Raw genomic sequence first — 15,990 nt, 5'->3', positions numbered from 1 at the left:
TAGATCTAAGACCTTCTACTTGAGTATGCATCTAAAGGTTTCTGTCATCTCCCAGTGGTGTCAAGCTGGGTATTAAGCCCTTAGCACATGGGACACTGGACACATGTAAAATCAAGGTCCCTGAAGAAAAGATACCTCCTTTATCTCTTCTTTTATACTCCAGATAATGAGGCCAGCAGTTGGTGTTTCTTTAGGCTTTTAAGAAGTATTTCTTTGTTACATAATAAACCAGAAAATAAGACAAGTTCTATCAGTTGTTACTTAGATTATGAAGTTATGGGACTTTGTACTTTGAATTTTGACATGTCTCTATATTGATGAAAAGCTATCAATTTCTTCCTGAGGAACTCTCTTAACCACTAGCATTTTGTTTCTTTTTCTAGTAATACCTTCTGCATCCATCATTTCCAGAGCTGAGACTATAAATGCTACTGTGCCCAAGACCATAATTTACTGGGATAGCAAAACCATGGTTGGAAATGTATTCTGTGAAATGAGACACAAAGCAACAACAAACCAAACGTGGAATGTAAGCTAAGTTTTCATTTTCCCTCAGCATCTGAGGAAATGATTTACAGAACAGCCCATTAGCAGTGTTCAGACTGGACTTAGGAAAGATCCGTTTCTCACACTTTGGACTGACAGGATATTTGAACTACTCTAGTTTCAGTGATTGCTGTGTGTTTCTGAATAGGATTGTTTCCCGAAATGATCTTCTGACTTCTCTAAATTGTTAAATATACTGAATTTACAACTAAATGGGATCATTTTTAGTTCCTTAGCATTGTCTCTTAGGATGAAATTTACATCCATATCCATGAATATGAAACTAAAGTGCTCTATGCTGAAACTGGACAGCATGATTCAAAATGGAGATGTTAGAGTAAGATGTCTGTAACAAATTCCCAAGCATATATATGCTGGGGGAACTCCTTTAACCACTGCCCTTGAGATGCTGGCCTACTTTGGGCGTAGCCTTCGGTGCTATAAAAACAGATGCATAAATGTGCTCAGTCTCTCTTGGCTGTTGGATTCAGTTCCTGTTCCCTGCTTGTTCAGAGGACTGATGATTTGTGAGTCTAGCCCTAATAAAGAACCCTTTATTATACTCAATTCTAAGCTAGTGTGGGACTACTTTATTGTAATATATATATATTACACACATTAGCAATTTGTTAGTAATAAAAAATTAAAACAAAAAATTCTCAGGGACGCAGACATTCTTTGAAGATATGCAGCAAAACTTATGAGAAAGTCTGTAGCTAACCACAGCTGCAGTTGTGAGGAGATACTGGCAATCTCTTAAAGGGGCCACTACAGGTTACAAAGGGAGAAAACAAAACCATTGAGCTATCTAAGGAAAAGGCAAAGAATACTTGCATTATTTTCCATTTCTTAAGTGTGATTAATAATATCTGGACATGGTTAGCCAGTTAGGTGCTATTGGTCTCTTGAAGGACTAAGATATATCAATGACAGACACCTGCAATACCGTCCCCATTCATTATAAATCCTCTGAAGGTCTAGATCCTACAAGGACAGACACTTGCAATTTCATAAATAAAATCTGTGAAAGTTCCATTTGTGATCTGTCCAGAAGGATGCATGTCTGGCCAACTTGCTCTGACAGTAATACTAATGACAGAGAACAGGCTTCTAAGTTTCTCACCCTAATATGGAGAACATAGTGTAGTAAGAAGTCATACTTTTGCCCATCCACAAATATGTGTGCCTATAAGACCGAGATGTAATCTTGAGATTACATGTACATGTTACATGAAAGTGCATGATAATAGGGAGATATCATAGCTGTTATTGAACAAGTGAAATTGCAGATGAAAGTAACCGTTTTCAGAGTCAGTGGCCCTGCTGACTTTTTCAGGCAAGGTTCCTCCATCTGAGAATAATTTCTCGCATGGGTTGACATCTAGATTATCTGAATTATGACTTTATTATTATTATCATTATTTTAAGTAAAATTCAAAGATGAATAATCTTTTTAAATGTATCATTGTGATTAAAACATTAAAATGAACTGCAAATTCTAAGATGTTTGTCTAAGTCTCAAAGTAGTTTTTAAAAATGTCAGTTTATAAAATACATAGAGTTTTTCTCTTACATGGTTCTGACTAAAATAAAGATCTTGAAAGCTTTCTTGTTTTAAAAGACACAGTAGTGGAATAAATATACTTAATTTTTAAAAAATATTTTTATTTATATATGCATTCACAATATACAGCATGGCTGAGGTACAGAGTTGGTGAAAAGAAACTGCGTTTCCAGAGACTGAATGACTAATTGGAACTTCAACACTGTGGGAAGACTGGAATGTTCCACGTCCAGAGTTCTAGGCCTCTGGCACAGCCATTCCTTGACCACTTCTGTGACAGGAGTTTTAGTGCACACATCCTCAGGATGCTGAAGTTAGCATATTTTTATAGCATGTCAGAAACGGTAGTAAATCATTCAAAGGTTTAATGTTGTTCCTCTGGTCAGGTGATCAGCTTTGTGTCTGCTTACCTCCTACACTTTCCCTCATTATGACCTCTGTGTGAGGGGAAGGGAGTCCACACACACTCAAGGTCATTGAATCTTACATTCCTACCAAATCACTCTGGAGTACAACTAGGTTGAAGGTTAACTCAAGCAAACTGCTAAAAGTGGTGCTGGACTTTTTACAATGTGTTCTTTCAAATTATAAAGTGGAAACAAACCCTATAATACAGAATGTTGTGTGATGACATTTTCCTAGGGAGATGTAATATATACACACATAAATGGGGAAGGTAGTGGATAATGGAGTATATATAGATGATAGATAAATGAATCATAGATATAGATAGATCAGAGATAGAAGATAGATGATAGATAGACAGACACACACAGAGACACACAGATAGACAGACAGAAAGACAGATAGATAAAGAGATTGATGTTGCAATAGGAGCGGCAGAGCTGCGTCCCCGGCACCCGGCCGCCCACATGGCTAGCTTATGCCCGAAATAATTACACGGAAACTGTATTCTTTCAAACACTGCCTGGCCCGGCTAGTTCCAGCTTCTTATTGGCTAGCTCTTACATATTGTTCTAACCCATGTCTAATATTCTATGTAGCCCACGAGTTGGCTTACCAGGGAGGATCTTAACCTGCATCTGTCTGGAGCGGGAGCATCATGGTGACTCCTCGGCTCAGCTTCTTTTTTTCAGCATTCTCTTAGCCCACGAGCTGGCTTACCAGGGAGGATCTTAACCTGCGTCTGTCTGGAGCGGGAGCATCATGGCGACTCCTCCACTCAGCTTCTTTTTCCCAGCATTCTCTTTTGTCTACTCCGCCTACCTAATTTTCTGACCTATGAGGGCCGAGGCAGTTTCTTTATTATTACAAGACCCACCTCCATCAGATTGATTAATTGAAGGGAGGAGCCTATTCACCACAGAAAAGGACAGAACAAACGAAAGGTTACACCAATGTCCAACTTGGTGAAGCAATTAATTTTTAATGGGTTCCTAACAGGACTATAGGTAGCAGGTTTCCCATAGGAACAGGGATGACTCAAAAACCACTGCATCACCCAAAGGTCCCAAAAGTAGTGATAACTCACTGAAAGCATCCACCCTGGAACTGCCTGCACAGCTTAGAGATAACTCAGTCTCTTCTCTGTGCAGCACCCAGCTGCCAGCGGCCCCTCCCCCAGCAGCTGTTGGCACATTTTTATGCTAGGGAGGAGAATCCTCCAAGTTTCTGTTCTCTTGGTCAGTGGCTTTGGTTTACCTCCTGAACTTCATGAGCCTACCCTCCACCACAGAGGTGCTCTACAACAAGTGTCATGGTGCCTCTACTCCTCCCTCCTATTCCCATCATATTCATTATCTTCTGTAATCCTCACAACAAACCTCCCAATGTTCCTTTGTGACAGGTAGCTTTCACTCCATTGTATAAATGAAGTAAAGCCTGAATGAGTCAAGGATTTCCACATTTGCATAGTACCTAAGTTCTTCTCACTAACCCTGTATTGTTCCAGAGACCCAGTGAATAGTCAGAAAATGAAAGCAACAGGTTCCAATCCAAAGCTCACATTTCATCCCCTCTACCATGCTTCTAAAATACAGCCACTAACACAGAAAACGGTGGATCACCATTTCTTTCCATAATTTTCCAGTCAAGTCAAATATATCCAGGATGAAGCTTTGTTTAATGTTTTCATCTAGGTCATTCCAGTAAAAAAGACTGGAAAGTTGAAAAGGGCTGTACTTTCACCTCAGCTCTAGGATGACAGTCTTTATCACATTAGCTGGCAGGCAGTGACAGAAAGCTATCTAAGGAAAATCTTGTGGCTCAGATCACAGGGTTAAAGCTCTGTTCTTCCTCTGTGCAGCCAGCAGCACCCTTCTTCTAACTTGCTAACTGTAAAGCTAGTGGATGCCTCAATCTGCTGAGCTTAGTGATACATCCTGAGACATTTACCCAAGAGAATGTTAGGACAGATTTAAATCTTAAGACAAATGGCTGTTAAAGGGGGTAAGAAAGCCTAAGAAAACACCAGGTATAAACGACAGCATTGCATCTCTCCATAATCAGGATGTTCTGATCAGCCAAGATCAGAATCTGCAAGACCTTTAATATAGACTTCGCTTCCTCAAAGAAATTCAGTTCACAATCCCTTCTTGAATTCCAAGATTGGGTTGGGACATATAAAGAAGATTTAAGAAAGTCTTATCAATAGCAATAGGAAAATAAGCCAGACACAGTGTAGTCCAAATTACAAAAGAAGACCCGATCTCCAATGATGGTTGTGTATAAGTGAGATATGTCAATAACATAGACGTATTTGTGTCGTTTCACATCAAAATTTTGAGTAACAATGAACACACAAGTTAAAAATTTATGTACATTCATTTCATTGACTTCAGTTTGCCGAGTATAAATGTAAACTACATTCCCTGGCATGGAATGGCCCCTCTCTTTGGTTATCAGAATATTGAAATAATGGTCCCTAAGATATTGGAATTCCCCCCAGGAATCTCTTGCTAGAATCCTAGTCTCAGACAGAGGAGGTAATTTGTCTCCCAAAGAGAGTTCACAAAGCTTTACCAACTTGTCAGACCAATTTGAAGAACAGCTGGAACCATGACAGTGGTGATGGGTGGGCCATACCTTAACCAGAATAACTTAGCAATGCCACGTTTTATCTTTTATTTGAACTTAAACTTCATTTCAGACCTTATAAGATGTACTGGACCTCCTAGTTCTCCTCCCAATATGGCCACATTGAATAAATCACCTCATCCCACTTTTCATCGTATCTTGGTCTTTTTAACTAACCCATTGTAGATGAGTGACTGTGCCTAACTTATTTGGCTGCCAGCTTTATTTAGGCCCTAACCCTAAAAAAATTGTTAACATTTTTGGCAAGCCATGGACTCCAGGAACAAAGGAGACATTTGGAGTGTGTGGTTGTTTGAATGAGAAATGTTCCCCTACTGCATCTGATCATATGTTGCTCTGTTGGTGGTAACAATTGGGTAGATTTAGGAAGTGTGGCCTTGCTAGAGGAAGTCTGTCACTGGGAGTGAGCCTTGAGGTTTCAGATCTACAGGCTGCTCCCAGTTCACTCTGTGTTTCCTGCTTGTGGTTCAAGACTGAGCCCTCAGCATCCTGCCGCAGCTGCCGTGCCTCCCCTCTGCCATCACGGACTCTTATCCTTCTGAAACTAGGCCAGATAAACTCTTCAATAAGTTGCCTTGGTCATGGTGTTTTATCACAGCAAGGAAAACATAACTAGTACAGAAGTTGGTACCAGGAATGAACTTGTTGTGAAGAACCTAATCATACAGGTTTTTTGGAAACAATAGCAAGAAGGAATTGCACGTATTGGTCATTCCTATGTATCTTAAGTTGTGAGACTATAGAGAAATTCATTTTATAGTTTACCTGAGATAAAGTGAATATCTGCTTTTTATTTTGTTTTTGTGGTTCGTATGTTTTACCTTTTTATAATTGAAAAAATTCACAAAATACATTTTCCAGTTGTAGGTCTCTGTGTTGTTCTCATATACTGCAAAAAGAAACTTCTCTGACAATGACTGAGCAAGGCACTGATCTATGAGCATATCAAGGTGTCATTTTATTGCTATGTTCCTTTAGCAGAACAATAGTATTTGGTTTTCCACTAGACCCATGGACTCAGGTTCTTGATCATCCTAGCAATGTCTGGCATGGGTTCTATCCCATGATGTGGGCCTTAAATCTCAGCAGTGTTTGTGTCATTGTTAAGCCAGAATATCTTGCAGACAGGTCACCTTTGTAGATCTCAGGGTTTGTAACTTTATTGGTGTTTCTACTCTGGTAGCATGAGTACCTTCTAGATCATGAACACTAGTCAGTAGGGGTCAAGTTCCTAGTTGGGCACTACAGGCCAACTCAAGTAGATGTAATCCATTGCAGAGAATGGGGTTTTATGTGATGGTTTAAAATATATAGTTGGAGCAATATCTACCCCATTATTACTGACTCCACTTAGATTTCTTTCATCTATTCATGTATTTTTAGGAAGCTTCTACAATAGTAGGTTTCCACATAGTACCTCAAATCGTCCTTAGTATTGGTCTCCCTTCCCCATATTCTCTCCATTACCCCTCTCTTTCATTCTCCCTTCCCATTTATCCCTCCCAATTCAATACCTCCCATCTCTCCACAAGAATACATTCTATTTATTCTATTTCCTCTTCTTTGGGAAATAGAATTCCTTTCACCTTCCCAGTCCCTTACTAAGTCCCTAACTTCTGTGGTCAATTATGCACATTGTAGCATACATATCAAAGACTTAAAAACTAACAACCATGCCCCGTGATGGTAGCACATACCTTTAATCCCAGGACTTGGAAGGCAACAACAGGTGGATCTCTGTGAATTCAAGGCTAGCCTGGTCTACAGAGAGAGTTCCACAATAGCCAGGACTACATAGAGAAACCCTGTCTTGAAAGAAAAGAATTAACATTCAAATATAAGAGAAAACATACAATATTTGGGCATGGGTTACCTCACTCAAGATAACTTTTTTTAGCTCCATCCATTTGCCTACAATTTTTATGATTTTTTAAACAGTTCAACAATATCCCATTGTATAAATGTACCACTTTGCATTTTTCATTCATAAATTGATAGACATCTAGGCTGTTTCCTATTTTAGCTATTATAAACAGAGCAGCAATGAATATGGATGAGCAAGTTTCTCTGTAGTAAGATGTAGAGTCCTCTGGATGTATGCCCAAGAGTGGTATAGCTGGATTTTATGGTAGATACATTTTCACCTTCCTGATGAATCCACACACTGATTTACATCATGGTTGTACAAGCTTGTGCTCCCAGCAGCAATGAGTAAGTGCTATGATTTCCTTATATGAGCTGTCATTTGTTTTCTTGATCTTGGTATTTTTGACTGTTGTGAGATGAAATCTCAAAGTAGTTTTGATTTGCATTTCCCTGATGACTAAGGATGTTGAACATTTCCTCAAGTATTTCTCAGTCACCTGTGTTTCAGTTTTTGCAAGCTCTCTGCTTAGTTATGAATTCCACTTTTAATTATATGCTTTCTTGATGCTTAAATTTTTTAGTTCCTTATATATTTTAGATACTCTTTCCAATGGGCAATTGACAAAAATCTTTTTCCATTCTTTAGGCTACTCCTTTTCCCAAATGATAGTTTCCTTTGCCACACAGAATCTTCTCAGTTTTACAAGGTCCTGTTTACTAATTGTTGATCTTAGTGTCCATATTATTGATGTCCTCTTCAGAACATCTTTTCCTGCACCAATTAGTTCAAGCCTATTCCCACTTTCTCTTCTATCAGGTTCTTATGATGATCATATGTTGAGGGCTTTGGTTCATTTAGGGTTGTCTTGTATAGGGTGATAAATATAAAACTATATCCAGTTGACCAGCATTATTTGTTGAAGATGTTGTCTTTTCTCCAGTATGTATTTCTGACTTCTTTATCAAAAAATGAAGTGCCCACCCATATATGTGTGGATCTGAATCTTCAATTCAATTCCATTTATCAATGGGTGTGTGGGGTGTGTGTGTGTGTGTGTGTGTGTGTGTGTGTGTGTGTGTGTGTATACCATGCTGTTTTTACTACTATAGTTCTAAAGCACAATTTGAGGTTAGGGGTGGTGATACCTCCAGAAGTTCGGTGGTTAATCAGGATTGTTTTAGTTATCCTGAGTTTATTGTGTTTTCATATGAAGCTAAAAGGTGTTCTTTTTTTAAAAATTTGTAAAAAATTGTGTTGGAATTTTGATGGGGATTGCATTGAATCTGTAGATTGCTTTTGGTAGTATTGCCATTTTCATAATATTAAACCTAATGATCCATGAGTATGGGAGATATTTCCATTTTCTGATATCATCTTCAATTTCTTCAGTGTCTTAAAGTTTTTACAAGTCTTTCACTTGCTTCATTTAAGTTACCCCAAGATATATTTTTTGAGTCTACTGTGGAAAGTACTGTTTCCCTGACTTTTTCTTCAGTATGTTGACCATTTTATATAGAAAAGCTACTGATTTTTGTGAGTTAATTTTGTATTCAGCTACTTTGCTGAGTATGTTTACCAACTATAGAAATTTCTCACTGGAGTTTTTAGGATCTTTTATGTAAAGTCATATCATCTGAGAATGAAAATACTTTTATTTCATCCTTTCTTTTTTGTATCCTGTAGGCTGAGTTTTTTTTTTTCATCTGGACAGCCAGTTAGTTCTGTCTCACCAGCTTCTCCCAAATAACTACACAGAGACTTATTATTAATTATAAATGCTCAGGCAATAGCTTAGGCTTGTTATTAACTAGCTCTTATATCTTAAATTAACCGTATTTTTTATCTGTGTTCTGCCACGTGGCTTGGTACCTTATCTCATACAACATGTTCATCTCCTGCTTCTTCTGTCTCCTCTAGACTCTTCTGACTTTGCTCTTCTTCTTCCCAACATCCTCCTAGTCTTTCCCACCCAATCTCTTCCTGCCCAGCTATAGATAAATTAGTTCTTTATTAACAGAGAGAGCAACACATCTTCACAGTAAACAAAAAGATTATTTTACAACAGCATCCTCTCATTCTCCTTCAGTTGTCTTATTGCTCTACTTAAGACTTCAAGTACTATACTGAATAGGTATGGAGAAAGTACATAGCCTTGTCTTGCTCTTGATTTTAGTAGAAATGCTTTGTGTTTCTCTCTGTGTAGGTTGATGTTGGCTTTGGGATTGTTGTAAATTGTGTTTATTATGTTAAAGTATGTTCTATTAGTAATCTCTCCAGATCTTTTATCACTAAGTGTTGTTGTACTTTTGTCAAAGACCTTTTCTGCATCGAATGAAATGATCATGTGATTTTTGTCTTTCAGTCTCTTTGTATTGTGGAGTACTTTTATTGATTTATGTATGTTGAGCCATCCCTGCATCTCTGGGATGAAGTCAACTTTATAATGAAGGGTAATGTTTTTGATATGTTCTTGTATTTGATTTGCAAGTATTTTGTTGAGAATTTATGGACCTGTTTTCATAAGGAATATTTGTCTATAATTTTCTATTTTGGGCTGGGTCTTTGGTTTGGGTTTCAGGGTATGCTAACTGAATACCTTCTAACTTTGGTCCTTATTGTTATTAGAGTTGTTGCAATCAGTAGCCCAAATAGAATAGGTTTGGACACTTTTTTGTTGTTGTTGGTGGTGGTGGTGGTGGTGGTGGTGGTGGTTTGGTTTTGTTTGTCTGTTTGCTTTTTGATTTTTCAAAATGGGGTTTCTCTGCACAACAGCCCTGGTTGTCCTGGAACTCACTTTGTATTGTAGACTAAACAGGGCTCAACTCTCAGAGCTCTACCTTCCTTTGCTTTTTGATCAAACTCACATAGTTTTGCCTGCCTCACCTCCTGACTGCCACTGTAGTGGGAGGATGCTTGTTAGTTCCTGGCCGCCTGGCTAGCTTAGAGCCAAAATAATCACTGTAGTACTTAAGTCGCTGCTTGGCCCATTAGTTTTAGCTTCTTATTTTGGCTAACTTTTACATTACATCTCCATAAATCTGTATATTGCTACGAGGCTGTGGCTTACCAGATAAAGTTCTAGCATCCATCTCCAGAGGCTACATTGCATCTCTCTGACTCCACTCTTCTTCCTCCTAGCATTCAGTTCCATCTTTCCTGCCTACCTAAGTTCATCCCTATCAACAGGCCAAGGCAGTTTCTTTATTCACTAATCAATAAAAGCCACATATATAGACAAAAGGACCTCCTACACCATGCCACTGCTGGGATTAAAGGCGTACATCACCATGCCCAGCTGGATACCCATTCTTTATGTCAAATTATGTCAAATTCAAGAGACTAAGTAATGGTGTAAAGCAGAAAAGGGAGTTTATTCAGTGGCCATACTGGGATAGAAACAAAGAGGTCCAGTGACAGACACCACCTCCACCATCGTACCATCTGTCTTTAGGGTTCTGATATGAGGTTTAGGTTAAAACAAAAAGCAAAAGATGTGTATAACTAAGAAGTCCTGGTAAAGATGCTGTCCACTCTCATCATTTTCTTACTTCCAGCCGTATCCTTCAAGTTGTTGTGACTGTGTAAAATATCTTTCTGGGAGATAAACTCTCCCTCTGATTAGCACCGGAGCCTCAGCCTTTTCATTCTAGTGTGAGATTTTTAATGAATTCTTACATTTTGGGGAAAATTGTTTCAATATTTTGATCACTAAAAGGAGAGAAACAAATGGCTCTTTAGAATATCTTTTTCCTGTTAGGACAGTTACACTACTTGTATTCTGTGTGTGATATATGTTTCTGGCACCAGCATATTTTATCTCAAAGCTACAATGTGAAACTGGAGAGTGGGAAGTGTAACTGTCCTGGTGAACAGACATGGACTGTTGCTCCCAGCAGTGGAGAAGTTCCCTTAGTGCTTTATAGATTCTTGTTGTGGGTTAAGAGGCATCCTTGGCTTTCTTGAAGAAAAAAAAATGGGGATGCAAGTCAGTATAAAACAGAGTTGAACTATATGAAGAGATTTTAGTGTAGATTTTAAGGCTGATGTTTGTGAAAGAGAGAAGCACTTGGGAAGAAAGTAAGACACACCTGAAAGCATGGGGTAGACAGGCAGGCTTCTTAGTGTCTCACTTCTTCTTTCCAATAGTCATTAAAATGCTGGTGAATTCTGAGGTTATTTTCTTCAAAGATTGATAAGGAACAGAATAAGACCACAGTGTCTTGTTAGATGTACCTAAAGGATTTGTAAAAGTCTAGACCATGAGATGTAAGAAAGGAAAGAAGGAAAGAGATGGGAAAGAAGAGAATAAGTTGGGGGGAGGGAAGGAAGGGAAAGAAGTGGAGGGGAGGGGAGATGACTGAGGGGAAGGACAAGAGGCCCATAATTAGTTTTAAAAGCATTTTGAATTCCATTTGTTGAAAAAGAGGTTGAGAAAAAATAAACTTAGCAACATCAAAGGAAGTGATGCCAAAAAGATTTAAGATATGTTTTATTGACTCCTTGACAAACAGGTTTTTTTTATTGATTTTTATTGAGCTCTACATTTTTCTCTGTTCCCCTCCCTGCCTCTCCCCTCCCCTTCAACCCTTTCCCAAGGTTCCCACGCTCCCAATTTACTCAGGAGATCTTGTCTTTTTCTACTTCCATGTAGATTAGATCCCTGTATGTGAACTTTGTTTGGTCTGGTCAGGAGGGGACACTGCAAGTAGGGGCTGGTGCATGTGTTACTAGAAAAGCAGTAGAGGCTCCTGTGATGTATAACCCTGGAGACGAGGTGGGGCACCCATAATAATCCACACCAGAAAGATACAGGTAACCACCATGATTAAGTCAATTAAAAGTATATGAGGTCTTTATTAGCCAGTGACCAAGAGCAGGCTTATGCCTCAAAGTCTCTTGGTGCCAAAGCTCAGTGAAACAGCGTTTTTAAAGGCAAAAGGCACAAAGACCATAATTTACATCAAAGATACATGAGGGTCAGAGTAACTTTGAAACATTCATTTCTGGCAGAATGTAGTAATTATTTTAGACAGGACATGACGATTATTTTTTTATTTATACTTTCCTCAGTTATTTTAGTTTATGTTAAGTTTGTTAATGTTTGTATAAATATTAATTATTTTGGTTAGTACACCTGGACCATGGTCAAGGTCATGGAAATATCAAATGTGTTGCAAAGGTAGCTGTAATTATTGTGGGGTAGAAAGCCGAGAACCATTTAAGTATGCACAACATGGAGTCAGGACAAGATGGTGTTGTCTTAGTCATGACATACCTACATGGAGGGAGATGAGGAACAACTGTATGGTGGGAATCATCGGCTTCAGTCAGGTCCAAGAGACATCAGTAGGCTTTTAGAAAGACCCCAGAGAGCCAGAAGGAGCAACCATGAACCACCATGTGTCAGGGGAGACAAACAGAACCCAAGTACAACACAGGAGAAGTCAGACCTTTTGCCATCATAGCAAAGTAAAGATCTGTGTAGGAATGAGGCAGCTTCCTTTCACCCACAGAGAAAAGTTCCCGTCTCCAACTTGCTAGAGAAAGAGGTTTCCTGGAGACTGTGGAGAATGTAGTAAAGAAAAGCATGGAGGGTGAAAACTATTTTAGAGTTAGAAAAGGCATTTGCTATAGGAATTGTCAAACCATTTGCCACTAATCAGTATAAAATCTAGGTCTGTACAAATATTTACATCAAAGATGCTTTTATAGGAGAGGTGGGATCTATGTAAATGAGCTCTAAAAAGGACCAGAAGTCTTTCGAGCACACACTTCCCCTTCAGCTCTCTGGCCCACACCCATTCTCTGGGCTGCTTTCTTTCCCACTATAACGTTTCCGTGTTTCTATAACAATACAGCAAACTGGTGCTTCTCATCCTCCCCCTCCTCTGAGTGCCAGACCCTCTCCTTCAGCTACTCATTATCTTTGTAGTCTTCATCTTGGCGCCTTAAGCTCCTATGAAGAATCGACTAAGGGGCTGGAGACATGGCCCCTGGTTAAAGTGGCCTTCAGTGCTCTTGTAAAGGACCAGGGATCAGTTCCCAGAACCCACATGGATAGGTCATACCTATCCATGACTTCAATAAGTCCCTTTCCACGTGGTGCTGCAGTGAGCCCTGGTCCCTCTCACCTGGAGGAACCAGCTGATAAGGGGTGTGTTTTTCACTTTGCTTGATAGCAGATGATACCAGAAATAAAATCATGAGTGTATTCCTGAGCTATTTTCTCTCCTATTTCCTTTCCATTGCATTTTTAGAATCCACTTTTCTTGGATGTTTTATTCGCTCTCATTCACTTGTGCACACACTTTCATATTCATATATATATAATTTACATAAATCTCCACTAAGAACCAATTTAACAACTTAGCTTCTGAGTATTTGTTTCTAATTTTTCATGGGTAAATGAGATATTTTCCTCATTCAGTGAAGTCATCCATACAAATAATCAGCGCTTGCCCTGAATTCAACAAACAGCACCAAATAACTGAGTGACAGGTGCATATCAGAAATCTTAGTGATATTTAGATGGGACAAGAGGATAAGTTCAAGATTATCCTCAGATTCACATCACTTGAAGCCAGCCAAGCCTGTGTCAGATTCTAACTCAAGAAAAAGTCCACTACGGAGAAAGAATATGAATGATTACAATGAAATTCTCCATCCCATGGTGGGGAGGGGCAACTATCCCAAAGTGCAAAAGTTATCATATTTTGGAATTTCCAGAGATTTCCAAGTTTGTCAAATATAAACCAGTATGGATTTTCCTTTTAATTTTAAAACCTGCATCTGGTTGTGTGTGTTTTATACAAAATACTCTATTCCTGCCTGTTTTCTCTGGCTCTGGGAATTGCCCAGGAATCTAGTAGTGTTCCATAGATCTGCTGAATAGAATAACCCATCCTAAATGCCCATCACTTCATCTCACTACCTCTGTGCATCTATTGTAGGTTAAGGAATTTGACACCAACTTCACAGATGTGCAGCAATCTGAATTCTACCTGGAGCCAGACAGCGAGTATGTATTTCAAGTGAGATGCCGAGGACGAGGTAGAAGAAGTTGGCAGCCCTGGAGTTCACCCTTTGTCCACAAAACTCCCCAAACAGGTGGGTTTGCTTAAATACTGTGTTCTCTGTGGCTCTCCTTTTTGTCTCCTTCTGCTAAGCCTTCCTACAGCTTGCCTGCCACCATTGAGAAAGGCTTTTCTGTGGAGGGTGATAACATTGAAATCAGCATTTGTTTGGAGCTTTTTAAGAGTGGCAATTTGTGAAGTGGTTTAAACCACCTGGAGATACTTAGGTTTCTACACATTTACTCTCATTTCTTCCCACAAAAGACGTATTCCACACACAGTTGGGGTAACAGTTCTTACAAACATGCTAACTTGTTATCAGTTCTTGTTTTGAGTTACATTTTAAAATATTGTGTCACAAAAATAAAAAAAAAATCAAGTGATGTGAACAAACACTGATTATACTAAAAGTAACCAGAAAGTCTTAAAAACACTTAACCATATAATTAATTTTCAGCAAGGCCTCATTGATAAAGATTTAGAAAGATCTCGTTCCAGTTATTATTAGTTTATTTACATATCTATTTAGTCACACAACACAATATCACCATCTTAGCTGAATAGATTTCATTGTAAGCAAGTAATAAAAACAACCAATTACAACTGTCATAATACTCCAGAGTGGCTCCATGAACCAGAGATATGCCTTTATGTGTAGTTTCTATGTCAGGTTTTGTTTTGCTTTCCAGAAACAACACATTTGTCTTAATTATACTCACATCATCTATAACATCAGCCTTCTTGTAACAGCTTGACAACCATGATCTGTGATTTCAAGTAGAAGGAGCCAAGCAAGCCAAGTTATTTTGGCGCCCCCTGATGTTCAGATCTTAGAGATACATTATTAAGGGAATAATTTTCAATAAATTATCAGTTCTCTATTTTTGCAAGTTAAAATTTAATAATTTCTGTCTTCATTTAGTATTGGCAAAACTTCTTGAGACTCAATAGAAAGTAGATTTGCTTTGTAATAAAATTCTTTTTCAAATTTTATTTTATTTTGATTTTATGTGTATGGGAGTTTTTTTACTTGTTTGGGTCTCGAGCCCACAGAAGCCAAAAGAAGGCATTGGATCCACTGGAAATGCAACTCTGAATGGTGGTCAGTCACAGGATGGGTACTAGCAATCAAACCCAGATCCTCTGGATGAGCTCGAAACTGCTAAGCCATCTCTTTAGCCCCAAGTAACCTGGTTCTTTTAAATTGAAATCTAGAGTTGCTCAAATGCATATAACTAAACATAATATACTTAAATTTACAAAGCACTGCTCTCTATAAGCTTGTTTTTTTTGTCAACATTTTTGGTTGTATAATTAGCACCATTTTATTATGATTTGCTAGACAGCACATTGCTCATGGGTCATTGCACTGAGTTGTTCAAATGTTGTGTGCTCTCATCACCACTGACCCACACTCTCAATCTTTCTTGTTGTCCAGTTCTGTCTGAACAAATGGAATGGCAGATACTCCTTCCCCACTCCAGGTCAGGGGCAGGCCAATAGATGGTGCATCTGTGTGCATGCCTGTATTTGTTTCTTTAGACAGAATATCACTCTGTAATATAGGATTGTCTTGAACTTACGACAGTTCTCCTGTGTCAACCCTCAAGTGCTGGAATTACAGGTGTATTACCATATCCAGCACAGATGTTGTTTAAGGACAAAAGTCCTCCATCTAGGATAAAAGAGAATAAGAACCTACAGAGCCTAGTCTTGAGATTTATTTCATAAGGAGAAATTTTACTTAAAAGGTAAAACAGAAATCAAACTTAAATATTTTTTCTTTTTTATTGATTTTCTTGAACTATACATTTTTTTCTCTGCTCCCCTCCCTTCCTCTCCCCTCTTCTTTAACCCTCTCCCATGGTCCCCATGCTACCAAT

The 15,990-nt window shown here is 38.6% G+C and overlaps 1 protein-coding gene across 1 annotated transcript in view; it reads left to right on the top strand.

Moving 5' to 3' along the window:
* The window catches only part of Il23r (interleukin 23 receptor), a 62,108-nt gene that overhangs the window by 26,637 nt on the left and 19,481 nt on the right, over nucleotides 1-15,990 (top strand). Inside the window, exons 6-7 of the mRNA XM_050130332.1 lie at nucleotides 384-529; nucleotides 13,985-14,141. Of these exons, the coding sequence (XP_049986289.1) occupies nucleotides 384-529; nucleotides 13,985-14,141 (303 nt within the window). The remainder of the gene's footprint in view (nucleotides 1-383; nucleotides 530-13,984; nucleotides 14,142-15,990) is intronic.

The sequence above is a fragment of the Alexandromys fortis genome, unplaced genomic scaffold, assembly GCF_014885135.2.
Source record: "Alexandromys fortis isolate MF-2015 unplaced genomic scaffold, M_Fortis_MF-2015_v1.1 scaffold_338, whole genome shotgun sequence".
Taxonomy (NCBI): Eukaryota; Metazoa; Chordata; class Mammalia; order Rodentia; family Cricetidae; genus Alexandromys; species Alexandromys fortis.
Note: the sequence above shows the minus strand (reverse complement) of the source record. Positions and strands in the feature narration are given on the sequence as shown.